Here is a 14,574-nt window from a genome sequence, read left to right on the forward strand (position 1 = left end):
TTGTTTTCTCTCTTGTTATATAAGTACTGACATGATATCCTTGTTTTTACCTGTCGACTCTGAAAGGCTAGAATATTTACCATCTGGCCTCTATGGAAAAAGTTTGATTCCTGTTCTACAACCATCCACTACTGCTGCTGCCTTCCTGTTCTCTGTAGTCATTCTTGACATCGGAACTCACTTCTTTCCCTCCCCACCATAACTATAGGTTGGCCAGTTAAGTGTCTCAAACAGTTAATTTACATCTCAGGGACCCACAAAATAGGAGAGTCCCATCTTTGTATCTTGGGTTCTTTGGCAAGAGGCAAAGTTATTTACCTACATTTATTCTTCATACCAGCATTTTTATTTGAAAATGACCTAAGAATGCACCTGTTAGCCTCTGCTAACCAGTTGGTGTACCTGTTGTTCTACAGTGCGACAAGATCCTTGGGGAAACTTATAGACTGTTTTCATATCACTTAGAGATGGAACATAGGGAATTCCGTGGTGCTCCAGTGATTAGGACTCCGAGCTTTCACTGCCAAGGGCATTGGTTCAATCCCTGGTCGGGAAACTAAGATCCTGCAAGCCAAGTGGCTTGGCCAAATTAAAAAGAAGAGAGAGAGAGAGAGAGAGAGAGGAGATGGAACTTAGAGGCAAATGTAACAACCCCACTGCCTCCCCATCTCCCTAGTGACCATTGATTCTGTCCAAAAGGCCAAAACCCATAGGTCGTCAGCCTCTTATAAGCAGACATCTCTGCTTCAGATGAGCTTGGCAAGACTCAAGTGAATAAATCTTTGGGCAAGGGTCATCCTATCTTCTGACAGGGGCTGGCAATCTTTCCTCAGTACATCCAACACCCACTTTCCCTAGGACCTTATGTTGTGATAGGGCACAGGGACACCATCACCATCACAGAACTAGTACAAATCAGATGGCCCAGTTATCAGGCAACATGGGGCTTTCCTGAGACTCCCTTGCCTGGAAGTTGGGAGTGGCAGCCACATCACTGGCTAGACTGGAGCACTCGCATCCTCCAAACCCCAACTGAATCCGAAGGGGCTCTTGGAGGTTGATACAAACCAGCTTCCTCATTGCCCAGGTGCCAACAAGCTCAAATGCTCCCTCAACACTTGCCTGGCCTGCAAAAAATAGCAGGGAGAGTCTGGCATTGTGTACCACTCAGCTTCCCAATGGCTAAGAGATCATCTCTTGAAAGAAGCACAAAGTCTACTGGAATGTGTTAAGGTCTGTGCTATCCACTCCACCCACTCCAGACTTTCTGAACAAACAGTGGTTCTAATCTCATATCCACCTGATTTGGAGGTAGGAGGAGATGGGTAAGTCAATGAAATAAACAGAGACAACAGCCAGCAGGACCTGCATTTGAACCCAGGCAGCTGGGCCTCAGAGCATATGCTCTCAGCCACTCAGTAGCACCACCACCCTCTCAGAAGTAGTGGTTGGGTCAAACCTAATCCGTTTGCCAAAATCTTCCATGCAGAAATGAGGACTGAGTTCCAATCCAAGATGCCAAGGCCTCCCCATAGGCCACCGTCTGAGGAGCAGGAAGGGCTCCCTGGTACCTGGAAGGGTCTGGTGTTGACCCGGGGTCTCTCGTAGAATGGGAACAGGGCCTGACGTTCCAGAGGGCTCTGGTGTATATGAAACCAGAGGACCTCTGTGCTATGGACTGGACATTTGTATACCCCCAAATTCATATGCTGAAGCCTGTCCCCAGTGTGATGGCATTTGGAGGTGGGGCCTTCGGGAGGGGATTCGGTAATGAGAGCAGAGCCCTCATGAATGGGATGAGTGCCCTTATAAGGAGAGACCCTACAGAGCTTGCTTCCTCCCTCTCTGTTCTCCACCAAGGAGAGGACACACATCTGCCAATCAGAAAGCAGGACCTCACTAGACACTGCATCTCCGGCACCTTGATCTTGGACTTCCCAGCCTCCAGAACAGTGAGGAATAAATGTTTCTTGTTTAAACTACCCAGTCTATGCTATTTTTGTTACAGCAGCCCAAACTGACTAAGACAGCCTGTGTCCTATTTTCATGAACAAGCCCTACACCCCCTATGTTTCCAAATGAAGAAGTTTCCATTACACAAATCACATCGCAGTAACTCAGGGAGCTCAAAGCACCATTTGAGTTTAGTGATTTTTTTTCTTTAATATGTAAGTTCACTTTCAGCATAAGAAGACCTTGTGTTTATCTCCCTATAAGGCAATTACAAATCTAATCCATCCTCCAATAAACTTAGCCAATGATTAATAAGTCAGTGTCACATAAAATTATCATAAACCAGAGAGGGTGATGATTTTAAAAAGGCCCAAAAAGTTGTAATGACAGCTTACTCCTCTGAGGTCAAAAGCAAAGATGTTTATTGACAAGACTGACATGAAGGAATTATTATTGTTATTTTTGGCCTCGTTGTGTAGCACATGGGATCTTAGTTCCCCAACCAGGGTCAAACCTGTGCCCCATGCATTGGGAGTGCAGAGTCTTAATCACTGGTCTGCCAGGGAAGTCCCAAAGGAATTATTAATTACCCTTTGGCAGCTGGAGTGAGGGAGGCCTGTCAGCACTCACCCATCAACTCAGTGGGAACCAATCAGAACTGGGCCAAATTGGGTGACATTTCTTGATATACCCACATCATTCCTGGCCAGTCAGCAATTCATCCACGGCATCTCCAGACCCAAAAAGACTGCATCCGCAGATTCCATGAGCCTTGAGAGTTGATGGAAATCTTAGAAACCATCCAAAAATCTAGATGTATCCTTCAAGCCTCTCTTTCCTTCATTCTCCACTTCCAATCCACCAGCAAAGCTTGCTGGTCTGCCTCCAAAATATTTTCTGAACGTGTACATTTTCACCAAGGTCAGCACTTCTACCCTGACACTGGCCGCTAACACCTTGTACCTCTGATTGGCTTCCTTGTTTTTTATTTTACCAGTCTTTTTGGAAACCACACACATCCATTCTCCATATGTAACTCAAAGGATACCACACCCCTGCTTGCTTAGAGCTCCAGGAATTCTTCCTGCGCCCAGAAGAAAATCCCATTTTTTTACCAGGTGTATTAGTGTCCTGAGGCTGCCTTAAGAAAGTACCTCAGGCCGAAACAGAGACACAGATACAGAGAACAAACATATGGACACCAAGTGGGGAAAGCGGGGAGGGTTGGGGGGGAATGAATTGGGAGATTGGGATACCAAATTGTACACTCTAAATATATGCAGTTTATTGTATGTTAACTGTATCTCAATAAAAGTTCTTAAAAAAACATAGAAAGTACCTCAAATCAGATGGCTTAAGACAACAGAAATTGATTCTACCACTGTTCTGGAGGCCAGAGGTATGAAATCAAGGTGCCAGGAGGGCTGTACTCCTCCAAAGGCTCTAGGAGAGACCCTTCCTTGTCTCTCCCCCACCTGCTGGTATGGCCGTCCATCTTCGCCATTCCTTTGCTTGCAGCTGCATTACTCTAGTCTCTGCCTTTGCCACTGTATGACATTCGCCCCATGTCTCCGTCTTTGCATGCATTTTCCTCTTCTTATAAGGATACCAGTCAATTTTAATTAGGGCCCACCCTAATGACCTCACCTTAAGTTGATTATATCTGCAAAGACCCTATTTCCAAATAAGGTCACATTTACAAGTACAGGGGGTTAGGATTTCAACATATCTGTCTGGAGGACACAATTAAACCCATAACACCGGTTCTACCCAGCCCCACATGGTCTGGCCCTGCCTCCCATATCTCACGTGTTCTGCACTCTCACACTCTGGGTTCCCACCACATCAGCATTCTCCTCATCCACACATGCACCATATTCAACCCATCTTGCACTAGTTCAATTTCTGCCTGGATCCCTCTCTCTTATCTTCGTGAGACTGGCTCCTACGTATCAATCAGCTTCAATGTCACTCTGTCCAAAAGCTCCTCTCTGACCCACCAATGTAAAGTGTCTCAGAGAATCGCATCACCCCATCTCAGTTCTCTGCAAAGCACCTGTCACTCTGATACTGCCTGATGCATTTGTTTACCTGCTTATTGTCTGTGTTCCCTTACTAGGATGTCAGCTCCACTTGGGTAGGGACCTTCTCTGTCCTGTCCATTCCTATGGCCCAGTGCCTAGAATAGTGCCTGGCATCGGGCTCTCAATAAATACATATTGACTAAAGGAATGAGTAAATTCTTTAATTTATAGATGAGAGAATCAGGGAGCAATGAAGTGATCACACGGGTGTTCCTACTCAACTACACACTCAGGATACAGAATGTGGATGTCCCCCTAAGCCAGTGACCAACCAACTTTTTCTGTAGAGGCCAGTGAGTAAATATTTTAGGCTCTGCAGGACATACGATCAGTGTCACAGCCACTCAGCCCAGAGGTTGTAGCACCGAAGGCAGTTGGAGGTAATATGTGAATGGATGAGTGCTGCTGTGTTCAAATAAGACCTTATCTATGGAAAACAAAATTTGAATTTCATATAATTTTCACATCACAAATATCATTCTTCTTTTGATTTTTTTCAACCATCAAAAATGTAAAAAAAAATGCATTGCTTGCAGGCCATACAAAAATAAGCAACAGGCTAGAAATGGCCCACAGGTCATAATTTGCCAACCCTTGCTCTAAATTTATGCATATGTATGGACAGACATGATAGACTGATTTAGGAAAGAGAGTAGTAATAGTAGCTCATACCAAGCCATGTACTTAGCACTATAGCATAAGAGCATATACCTGATAAGGTATGCAATGCATTGTCCCCAATTAACAAATGAGAAAAACGGAAGCTACTGAAAAACAGAGATATTAAGCTACTTACTCAAGGTGACCTAACCTTAGGATTGGAACTCAGTCAGTCTGACTTGATTATGACTTTGTTGCATAATAAAATGAGATTAACAGCAAGGATGATATTAACAAGCTAAAAGTAATAGCTAACATGCCAGGAGCCATTTACAGCACTTTATATAGATAAACTGGCATCTATTCCTCACAGCAATTCTATGAGGCAAGAATTCCTTTTATCCCCATTACACAGATGAGGAAATAACAGGTATGAGAGGTCATTCAGCTTGCACATTGCAGAGCCCAGAATGAAACTCAGGTCATTGACTCCAAAGGCCTCCTTGGGTCCAAGGCTCTGAGCACCATGCCAGCCAGTCTCAGTCCCCACACACCACTTACTGGCCACCTGCAGCCACACTTGGAACCACCGAGTCTTGTCCAGGACCTCCCAGCAGGTGTAATTCCCTTCATCCTGCAGGCTCAGCTCCTCGATGTGCAGGGAGCTGCCATTCATCAGAAAGAAGCGCAGCTGGGCTGATGGGAGGCTGGAATTAGAGGACAGGAGGAAGACAGGCTCCGAGTCATTGCGGTACCAGGTCACGAGGCCCCTCGGTCCCGAGATGTTGCCACAGTGCAGTGTGGTGTTCTCGTGAACTTCTCCGATGACGACAGCCTCCAATCCTGAGTGAGGAAAGGCCAGGCTGTTATTACCTTTCTTGATCTCCCTTTTTGCATAATCCCTCTGCATTAAGATTTCTTTTAAATCAGGCATGTGTTTTTGAGATGCCGTAACACATAGAGCCCCACCCTGTTGGGATTATTGGCCAGTACCCGACAGTAATGAACTTGTGGTGGAGTACAACTGCAAACAGTCCTAATAACCCCCTCCCCCCATGATCCATTCCCTTCACGATGTCACTCCACTATCTATGCCCTTCAGGTGCCCTCCATTCTGACTCTGGCAGGGCCATGTGACTTGCTCTGGTCAATGAGGCGTTAGCAAATGTGGTGCAAACAGAGGCTTTTTAAAAAGCACTGGTGTAGGGGATTTCCCTGGTGGCACAGTGGTTAAGAATCCACGGCCAATGCAGGGGACACAGGTCCGAGCCCTGTTCTGGGAAGATCCCACATGCCACGGAGCAACTAAGCCCCTGCACCACAACTACTGAGCCTGCGCTCTAGAGCCCTCAAGCCGCAACTACTGAGCGCACATGCCTTACCTACTGAAGCCTGCACACCTAGAGCCCGTGCTCTGCAACAAGAGACGCGACCGCACTGATAAGCCCCCGCACAGCAACAAAATGTAGCCCCCACTCACCACAACTAGAGAAAGCCCACACACAGCAACGAAGACCCAATGCAGCCTAAATAAATAAATAATAAATAAATAAAATTTTAAAAAAGAAAAAAAAAGCACTGGTGTAATTGGGCTTGCTCACTCTCACCTTCCGTCACCACCCTGAGAAGGACATGTCTAGCTCAGGTGCGGGTGGCCAGGGGTGGGGGTGGGGTGTGGTAGCACTCTGCATTCTAACAAGCCCTCCATGTGATCCTGAGGCTCACTGAAGACTGACAGATGCTAAAGTAACTGATTTGGCATTAGACTGCCACCAGGTAACAAGAAGAGATTGCAGCCCGTTTTTCTGAGAAGCGTTGCAATTTTCCAGCCCCCTCCACAATCAGCACCCAAATACAAAGAGGCCACAGGTGCAGGAATAATGGGCAGAACCTGGTAGGAGTCTTTTACTCATGCTGTCACATACAGCATATGAGAAAACTGTGATGCAAAGAAGGGAAGCGGGCTGGCCCAAAGTCCTGCAATGAGAAGGTAGCAGCCTGCAACTAGAGTCTAGATTTCTTGCTATCCTCCCTTCAGTTCTTTTCCCACCATATCAGAAGTTTTCAAACTATGTGAATATATCGGGGTTTTGTGAAAGATGATATTTCATTACTAAATAAATTGCTTTCAACAGTGGTATTAGGACAACTGGTTATCCACATACAAAAAAATGAAGTTAGACCCCTCACCTCATGTCATATATAAAAATTAACTCAGGGACTTCCCTGGTGGCTCAGTGGTTAAGAATCCTCTTGCCAATGCAGGGTACACGGGTTTGATCACTGGGCCGGAAAGATCCCACATGCTGCGAAGCAACTAAGCCCATGCACCACAACTACTTAGCCTGCACTCTAAAGCCCACTAGCCACAACTACTGAGCCCGTGTGCCGCAACAAAGGGTAGTCCCCACTCACTGCAACTAAGAAAGTCCATGCACAGCAACGAAGACCCAATACAGCCAATAAATAAATTAAATAAATTTATTTTAAATATTAACACAAAATCGGGAGTTCCCTGGCAGTCCAGTTAGGTTAGGACTCAGTGCTCTCACTGCCGTGGCCCAGGTTCAGTCCCTGGTCAGGGAACTAAGATCCCACAAGCCAAACGGCATGGCCAAAAAAAAAAATTTTTTTACTCAAAATAGACCATAGATCTATATGTAAGAGCTAAAACTATAAAATGCTTAGGAGAAAAAAAAAACAAAAGAATAAATCTTTGTGACTTTGGGTTAAGCAATGTTTTCTTAGATATGATACTAAAAGTATAGTGACTAAAAAAAAATAGATCAATTGGACTTCAACAAAATTAAAACTTTTGTGCCAAAAAGGACACCATCAAGAAAGTGAAAAGACCTTTCTGGCAGTGACGACCTCCCCACAGGAACGTGCCTCTCGCAAAGGATCTCCTTCATCCCTCTCCAGAGGAGGAGAAGAGGAAACACAAGAAGCAGCACCTGGTGCAGAGCCCCAATTCCTATTTCATGGATGTGAAATGCCTAGGAAAATCACCACCCTCTTTAGCCATGCACAAACAGTAGTTTTTTGTATGTTGGCTGCTCTACTGTCCTCTGCCTGACTACAGGAGGAAAAGCAAGGCTTACAAAAGGATGCTCCTTTAGACAGAAGCAGCACTAAAAGCACCCTGAATCAAAATGAATGGGAAACCATCCCAATAAACACATGTTGGATACAAAAACAAAGAAAGAAAGTGAAAAGACAACCCACAGACTGGGAGAAAATATTTGCAAATCACATCTGAGAAGAGATTTGTATCCAGAATATACAAAGAATTCTCTCAACTCAACAATAAGAAGACAAATAATACAATTTAAAAATGGTCAAAGGATTTGAAAAGACATTTCTCTAAAATAGAGACAAAAGGCCAATAAGCACATGAAAAGATGCTCATCATTAGTCACTAGTGAAATGCAAATCAAAACCACAATAAGATACCTAACACTTCACACCCACTAGAATGGCTAAAATCAAAGACAGTAACAAGCATTGGCAAAGATGTGGTGAAATTGGAACCCTTATACATTGCTAGTAGGATTTTTAAGTGGTGCAGCTACATTGGTAAAGAATTTGGCATTTCCTCAGAAGGTTAAAGTTACCATACGCCTCAGCAATTCCACTCCTAGGTGTATACCCAAGAGAAATGAAAACATGTCTACAAAAACTTGTACATGCATGTTCACAGTAACGTTATTCATAATGGCCAAAAGGTGGAAACAGCCCAAATGCCCATCAACTGATGAATGGATAAATAAAATGCGGTATATCCATACAAGAGGAATATTATTAGGCTATAAAAAGGCCAAATGCTACAGCATGGATGAATCTTGACAACACTATACTGAGTGAAAAAAGGGAGTCATAAAAGACAACATATTGTAAGATCCCACTTATGAAATGTCCAAATAGGCAAATCTATGGAGATAGAAAGTAGATTAGCTGTTGTCTAGGGCTGGGGAAGTGGCTTGTCTGGGGGTGGGGGTGGGGGTGGGGGTGGGAGTGGGGACTGACTGTTAATACTTATGCAGAGGGCTTCTTTTTGTGGTGATGAATTAGTGTTCTGGAATTAGTGGTAATAGTTGCATAATCTTGTGAATATACTAAACACCACTGAACTGTACAGTTTAAAAGGGTGAAATGTATGGTATGTAAATTATATCTCAATTAGGTTGTTATAAAAAATTAACTGCTACCTGCCTTTGGGAAGCCTTCCCTTTTATAAAAATTAAAATATATATATATAAAAAAAAAAGAAAGAACGAGTAACTGTTATCTGTATTTGGCCTTTTGTCTGGTTAGAAGAGGCTCCCTCCGAAGGATCAGAAGTCAGCCTGGAGCCACAAGACGTTCTGACACGCTCCCTATTTTGGCCACACCGTTCCCCAAAGCCAGGGCAAGATGAAAAAAAGAGAAAAATTCTAAGCCACTTGCTGGAAGGCAGAGAATGTCATCTAATGCTAGGGATTCCGAAACAGCAAGAAACGCTTCTGAACAATCACTTTAAAAATCAAGTGAGGATTATTTTTAAACAATTAGCCCTGAGAATCCAAGTTCTCAGTGGCAATCCCCACTGAGGAGAGAGAAACTGGAGAATTACATGCAACAATGTGTGTTCACGAGATCTGCAGGCCTGCCCCTTTCCCGGCTCCTTGGCAAAGGAAGAAAAAAGACTTGGAAAAGCCCTGGCAAAACTTTAGTCTTGGAACTTGAGCTAACGTTGTCTTCTCCTCCAAGGGGGAGAATGACATAACCGTAAAATACACCATTTTAAGGTATTTCACTTCTCTTGGCTTTGCTCACCCCATTCTTTGTAACCATTGAAGGTGACCTTAGAGATCCTTCAGTCCTGAGATGTGGCAGTCCTGGGGGCTGGGGTAAAGGCGAGGGCAGGTTGAGTCAAGACTCAGTGGAGAAGAATACAGTCATGGATTAGTGATGTCTGACATGGACAAGGAATGGGTGGTCCCTGAGGGTGCACCAGTTCCATGCTTGATCATCCTAAACCCCCTCATTTTACAGTTGAGAAAACTGAGGTTCAGAAAGCTTAAGTGATTTACTTAAGGTCCCACACACGCCATTGGGAGAGCTGGGACTGCCATTCAGGTCTTCAGTGTTTCAGGTCACAGGACTTTACTCTGGTCTCCCAACCAGAAGGGTGAGACAATAAGACACTATACAGTAACAGTTTGTGTTACTAGAAGTTGTCCACAAGGTGTCCAGAGGGCGCCTGCAGGTCCCCCAACCTTAAATTCAGAATGTGGACCAAACGAAGGAGCAATATAAACAACCATTTCCCAATGCTGCCTTCATATTATCATTTACAGAGTTGAGATTGTACCCAAACATTTATTTTTTTTTCCTACCAACCTTTCCCCAAGAGTGACCCCATGTTTACAACCTGAGGTGACAGTGGGAGCATGAACACTGTCCAGGGATAAGTGATGGGAGAAAGAAGATTTCTTTTCCCCAGATAACTCCTGACTTGAAAAACAAAGAACAAAAATACATCTGGAACTTCCTAGGTGGCGCAGTGGTTAAGAATCCGCCTGCCAAGGCAGGGGACACGGGTTCGAGCCCTGCTCTGGGAAGATTCCACATGCCACAGAGCAACTAAGCCCAGGCACCACAATTATTGAGCCTGTGCTCTAGAGCCCGTGAGCCACAACTATTGAGCCCAAGTGCCACAACTATTGAAGCCCATGCTCCTAGGGCCCAATAAACACTTGTGCTCCACAAGAGAAGCCACTACAATGAGGAGCCTGTGCACCACAATGAAGAGTAGCCCCCTCTCATAGCAACTAGAGAAAGCCCGTGTGCAGCAACAAAGACCCAACACAGCCAATAAATAAATTAAATACATCTGTACAGCACAGGGAACTCTACTCAATCACCTGTGGTGACCTAAATGGGAAGGAAATCTAAAAAAGAGGGGATACATGTATACGTATAGCTGATTCACTTTGCTGTATAGCAGAAACTAACACAACACTGTAAAGTAACTATACTCCAATAAAAATTAATTTTAAAATAATAAATAAAAATTTTAGAAATAAAAAACAAAAATACATCAAGCGTGGGAAGCACACTGGCACTGTACACAAAAGTGAACTTGGCCTGGGCATCAAAATAACTGGGCGTGGCAGTGGAGGAAGCGTCCCTGTGAGGTGAGCTGTAGCCAGTTCATTCCAGTACAATAATTTCAACTCTGGGTTGTGATGTCCCGAGGCCCTTGATATTCACAGTGAGGTAAACATTGCAGATGGCTGGGGAGAAGGGAATACACAATCACCTTTGACTTTCAGGGTCGGCCAACTGGAGACTGTGTGTCCACTTCTCCTCCCCGCAGCACAGTGGCCACTAAGACATATGCCTGGAGGGGCCAGCAGGTCATGCCCGTGATTGCAGTGGGCCAGGAGTAAGTACTGCAGCAGGGAGAAGGGAAACAAATTTGAGGTCACCTGCACTAGATGAAAATGGGTGACCACTGCTCAGTTCCACGTGGGAAAGCAGGCCCTGTGCTTGCCAGCACCTCAGATTTTTCTACCTAAGCTAGAAATCTAGCTCATGAGAAATTTTTACTGTTTTTTAATAATGACTAAAAACAGGGCAAAATAAAAACTTGTGAGGGCCTCACAATTAGGGACTTTGGGCACTTGCTGCTAGGACGCTTAGGAAGGGCAATTCCTCTTGGAACCTACAACAGATCAGCTGGGTGTGCTGGACTGGGTAATCCTGAAAACAGGACTCTGCAAGTATTCTAGCAAACTCCATCTCCTTTCCCTCCACCTACGTCCTCTCACTGCTTCTCCCACGACCCTGCACACCAAAGACATGCATTCGCTGTTGAATTAAATTCAAAAGTAATTCTTCAGTTTTTAACATTCTGTATGTTTTTGTGAGCAATCCTCTATTCTTTACTGTTACAAGGCAGAGCAGAGATGAAATATTTAAGATCTTTCACCAATCTTGTCAAGCATAAGAGCGGATGTCAAGTGTAGGGGAATTTTCCCGTAAGTGAAATTATTTCAAAATAAAAGTTTTGTTTTGTTTTTTAAGTGAAGGAGAAAAGCACAATTTTGCATAGTCCACACAGGTCGGCTTGCAGGAGTGTGTAGGGAAATCCAGAGGTTACAGGTGCAAGTTCAACCTTGGGCAAAGGGAGGAGAGGGACATAAAGGAGCCTGAGCTTGAGAACCCGCCCAGCACGTAAAACCAGAACGGGAATTTACATCCGTGGCTTAAAATAAATAAATAAAAATAAATAAAAATAAAATATTACCCCTGTTCAATTTTCCCATCTTCAAAATTCCCACCTTTAATTTCCCCAATTTTCCCATCAGCTCTCCACAGGCCCTTTGCAGCCTCGCCGGCTGCCCACTCCAAGAGGGTGCGGATGTCTTGCCCTCTATCAAGCGTCCGGGAAAATTCCTCCCTGCAAAAAGCCGAGATGCGAGCACGAAACTCAGGACCCTCTTGAGCCGACTTCGGGGCCATGGCCACAACTGGATCCCGCGGAGTCGGAGGACATTCGGTCCCCGGCTCGCCCCTCCCCACTGTTGTCTGGCAAAACTCAACTTTTCCTTCCAGATCGCGGCCCCTTACCTGCGGCGACCCAGCGGGCCAGCAGCGCCCCGAGGCATACGAGGACCCGGGGCTCCGGCGCCCGGACGCCTGCGGCCATCTCGCCGCAGATGCGGGCAGGGGCCCCTCGGGAAACACAGGCTCCGACTAGGCTGGGTGTGTGCCCCCCGGGGCCCCGGCCCCTGGGGTACTAAGTGCTCCTCCCAGGTCCTCGGAACGACAGAGTAAGCTCCACTTTCCGCAGCCCCCAGGAAGGATGCTTGGAGTAAGCCCGATGTCAGGGGTGGGAACTGCGCTAGGCTCTGAGCGCGATTCTCTCTCCCCAGCGCCCGGCCCAGGGTGGGAGGGCGCACCCCGCCCCCCGCACCCGCCCCCCACTCTCGCTGGCGGAAAACAACAGGAGCTTGGCTCCCTCCCTCCTCCCATCCAGGCGGGAGCCCAACTTCCTCAACCTTGGCCCGGGAGGAGGGCTTTATGCAAAGCCGGGGCGCGCCGAGTCGGGTCCGGGCCGCCCGGGGGGAGGAGCACCGGGGCCGGTGCCTCCCCGAGCCTACTCTGCCCGGCACGGCGGCCCAGAGTCGCGGGGACAGCTGGGCCGGGCAGAGCCCTGCAGTTGCCGCAGGACGGCAGCCCCGCCCCGGCCCGCCGGCTGCTCCCTACCGGGCGCTCGGGCTGCGGCACCCGGAGTAGCGTCGCGAGCCGGAGGGGCCGGCTGCCGAGCTGCAGAATTCAGGGTCCCCCCGGCTTAGCTGTTCTAGGGATTCTTGGTTGTTTTTCTGTGCCCCGGGCGGATGCCACGGCCGCCATCGCTGCCTTTCTCTACCCTTTGCAGAAGGAAGGCAAGTGTAGAGCAGGAGAAAGATGATCCCTTGGACCTTCCAGCCAAGAGCAGCCACGAGACTGGTCCTCCGGTTCACTGGCTGAGGCCACACAGTAAGAGCCAGGGCAGCGGAACTGGGTTCTGGGAGCTTTTTTTGTTTTTTTCTTTTTAGTTCCCCCACCCCCATCCAGTCTGGTTCCCAGAGAACTACATTCCCAGGCTAAAATCCCCCTCTTCCTGCCACACCCCCATCCCAGCCTTCTGTCCTAGGGGAGACACGGTTCTGATATTCTCAGGAAGAGCTGATCCTTGAAACAGCACTACCAGAAACTTACTCTTAAAAAAACAAAACTGCAACGAATACAGTGAAACATTAACTGTAGATTCTAGGAGTGTTCCCTTTCTTTGGACTTTTCTATGTTTGAAAATGTCTCCCTCGCCTCATCATAAAATGTTGGGGAAAAAACAAACAATGCTATTAAGAAAATCATTCGTTCTGTTGCCCAAAGGCCCCTTACTGAAATACCTCTTCCATGAGGAAATCCTCTTGAAACCACTAAAAACTGTATGTTTCACCTGTGAACTGAGCCATGAAGTCGCACAGTTCCTTTTAACTCTTTTGCTCAGATTTTACCTCTTGAGCCAGCTCCTGAAAGTTTTGCTCCTTCCTGTCCCCCTCTTGTTTCTGTTTTTCATCTTGTACTTGGTGATGGAAAGTAAAGTTTATCCTGGACGCGCTGGTCCTGTATTCCCAGTGCCTGGCACCTTGGTTACCACCCAATATATATTTGTTCAATAAACAAATTAAAGTTCATTGGTTTTGATGTTGAAGCTCCTTAAGCTTTTCTGACAAACACCTCACATCCTCACCTGAAGTTAACAAGATATAAGTAAAATTGATGTGGCAAGTTTTCAGCTGAGGGGCTGGAATTTTCTGTGACCCTAGTGGTGCCTCACAGGGGGACTTGCTCAGAGCACACCCTCCTGGTATATTTGCTGAATCAAATGCACAGTCGTCTGCCCAGTTCTCGCCTAGAAGGATCAACCTACTACAGGATATTTTACAACAGTGATTATAGCACCTCACATTTGCATAGCTGGGGTCTTTTTCTAAAGCAATTTTAGAAATTTAATCTCATTGGGCCCTCCCTCCAACCCTTGCACCTAAAGAATCATTCAATCCCATTTTACAATTGAGAAACCTACAGCTAGGAGGTTAGGCTCCAGGTCACAAAGCCGGTGGGTGGTAAAGCCAGGACTGGAACCCATGTCTGTCTGACTCCAATTCCTGCCAAACCAAGTTCCAATCTTGTCACTTATACACAGGCTGCCATGGTCTTGTCGACTAGAAAGAAAAATGCATAAATGTAGAAGTTGTGAGGTAAATTGTATTCTGAGATCTTACCAAGGACCACAGCCATAGAGACAATCTCTGAGAGAGCCCTGAGGAATAGCTCAAAGAGGTGAGAGAGGAGCCAGGAGATATATAGTTATCAATACTGCTAATCACAAAGAAGAGAC

At 46.1% G+C, this 14,574-nt stretch overlaps 1 protein-coding gene and 1 pseudogene across 2 annotated transcripts in view; one reads left to right on the plus strand and one right to left on the minus strand.

Annotated features, from left to right (window-relative positions):
* The window catches only part of VSIG10 (V-set and immunoglobulin domain containing 10), a 33,670-nt gene extending 21,019 nt beyond the window's left edge, over nt 1–12,651 (minus strand). Inside the window, exons 1-3 of one of the 2 annotated variants that reach the window (XM_057746535.1) lie at nt 12,255–12,651; nt 10,942–11,074; nt 5,199–5,480 (exon numbers count right to left, since the gene is read on the minus strand). In XM_057746535.1, coding sequence (XP_057602518.1) covers nt 5,199–5,313 — 115 coding nt within the window. In that variant the 5' untranslated portion in view covers nt 5,314–5,480; nt 10,942–11,074; nt 12,255–12,651. The remainder of the gene's footprint in view (nt 1–5,198; nt 5,481–10,941; nt 11,075–12,254) is intronic. The other variant, XM_057746534.1, reaches the window with a different exon arrangement.
* On the plus strand, nt 5,583–7,772 carry LOC130858342 (40S ribosomal protein S27-like; annotated as a pseudogene).
* Nucleotides 12,652–14,574: the final 1,923 nt, after the last annotated feature.

This window comes from Hippopotamus amphibius, chromosome 8, assembly GCF_030028045.1.
Source record: "Hippopotamus amphibius kiboko isolate mHipAmp2 chromosome 8, mHipAmp2.hap2, whole genome shotgun sequence".
Classification (NCBI taxonomy): Eukaryota; Metazoa; Chordata; class Mammalia; order Artiodactyla; family Hippopotamidae; genus Hippopotamus; species Hippopotamus amphibius.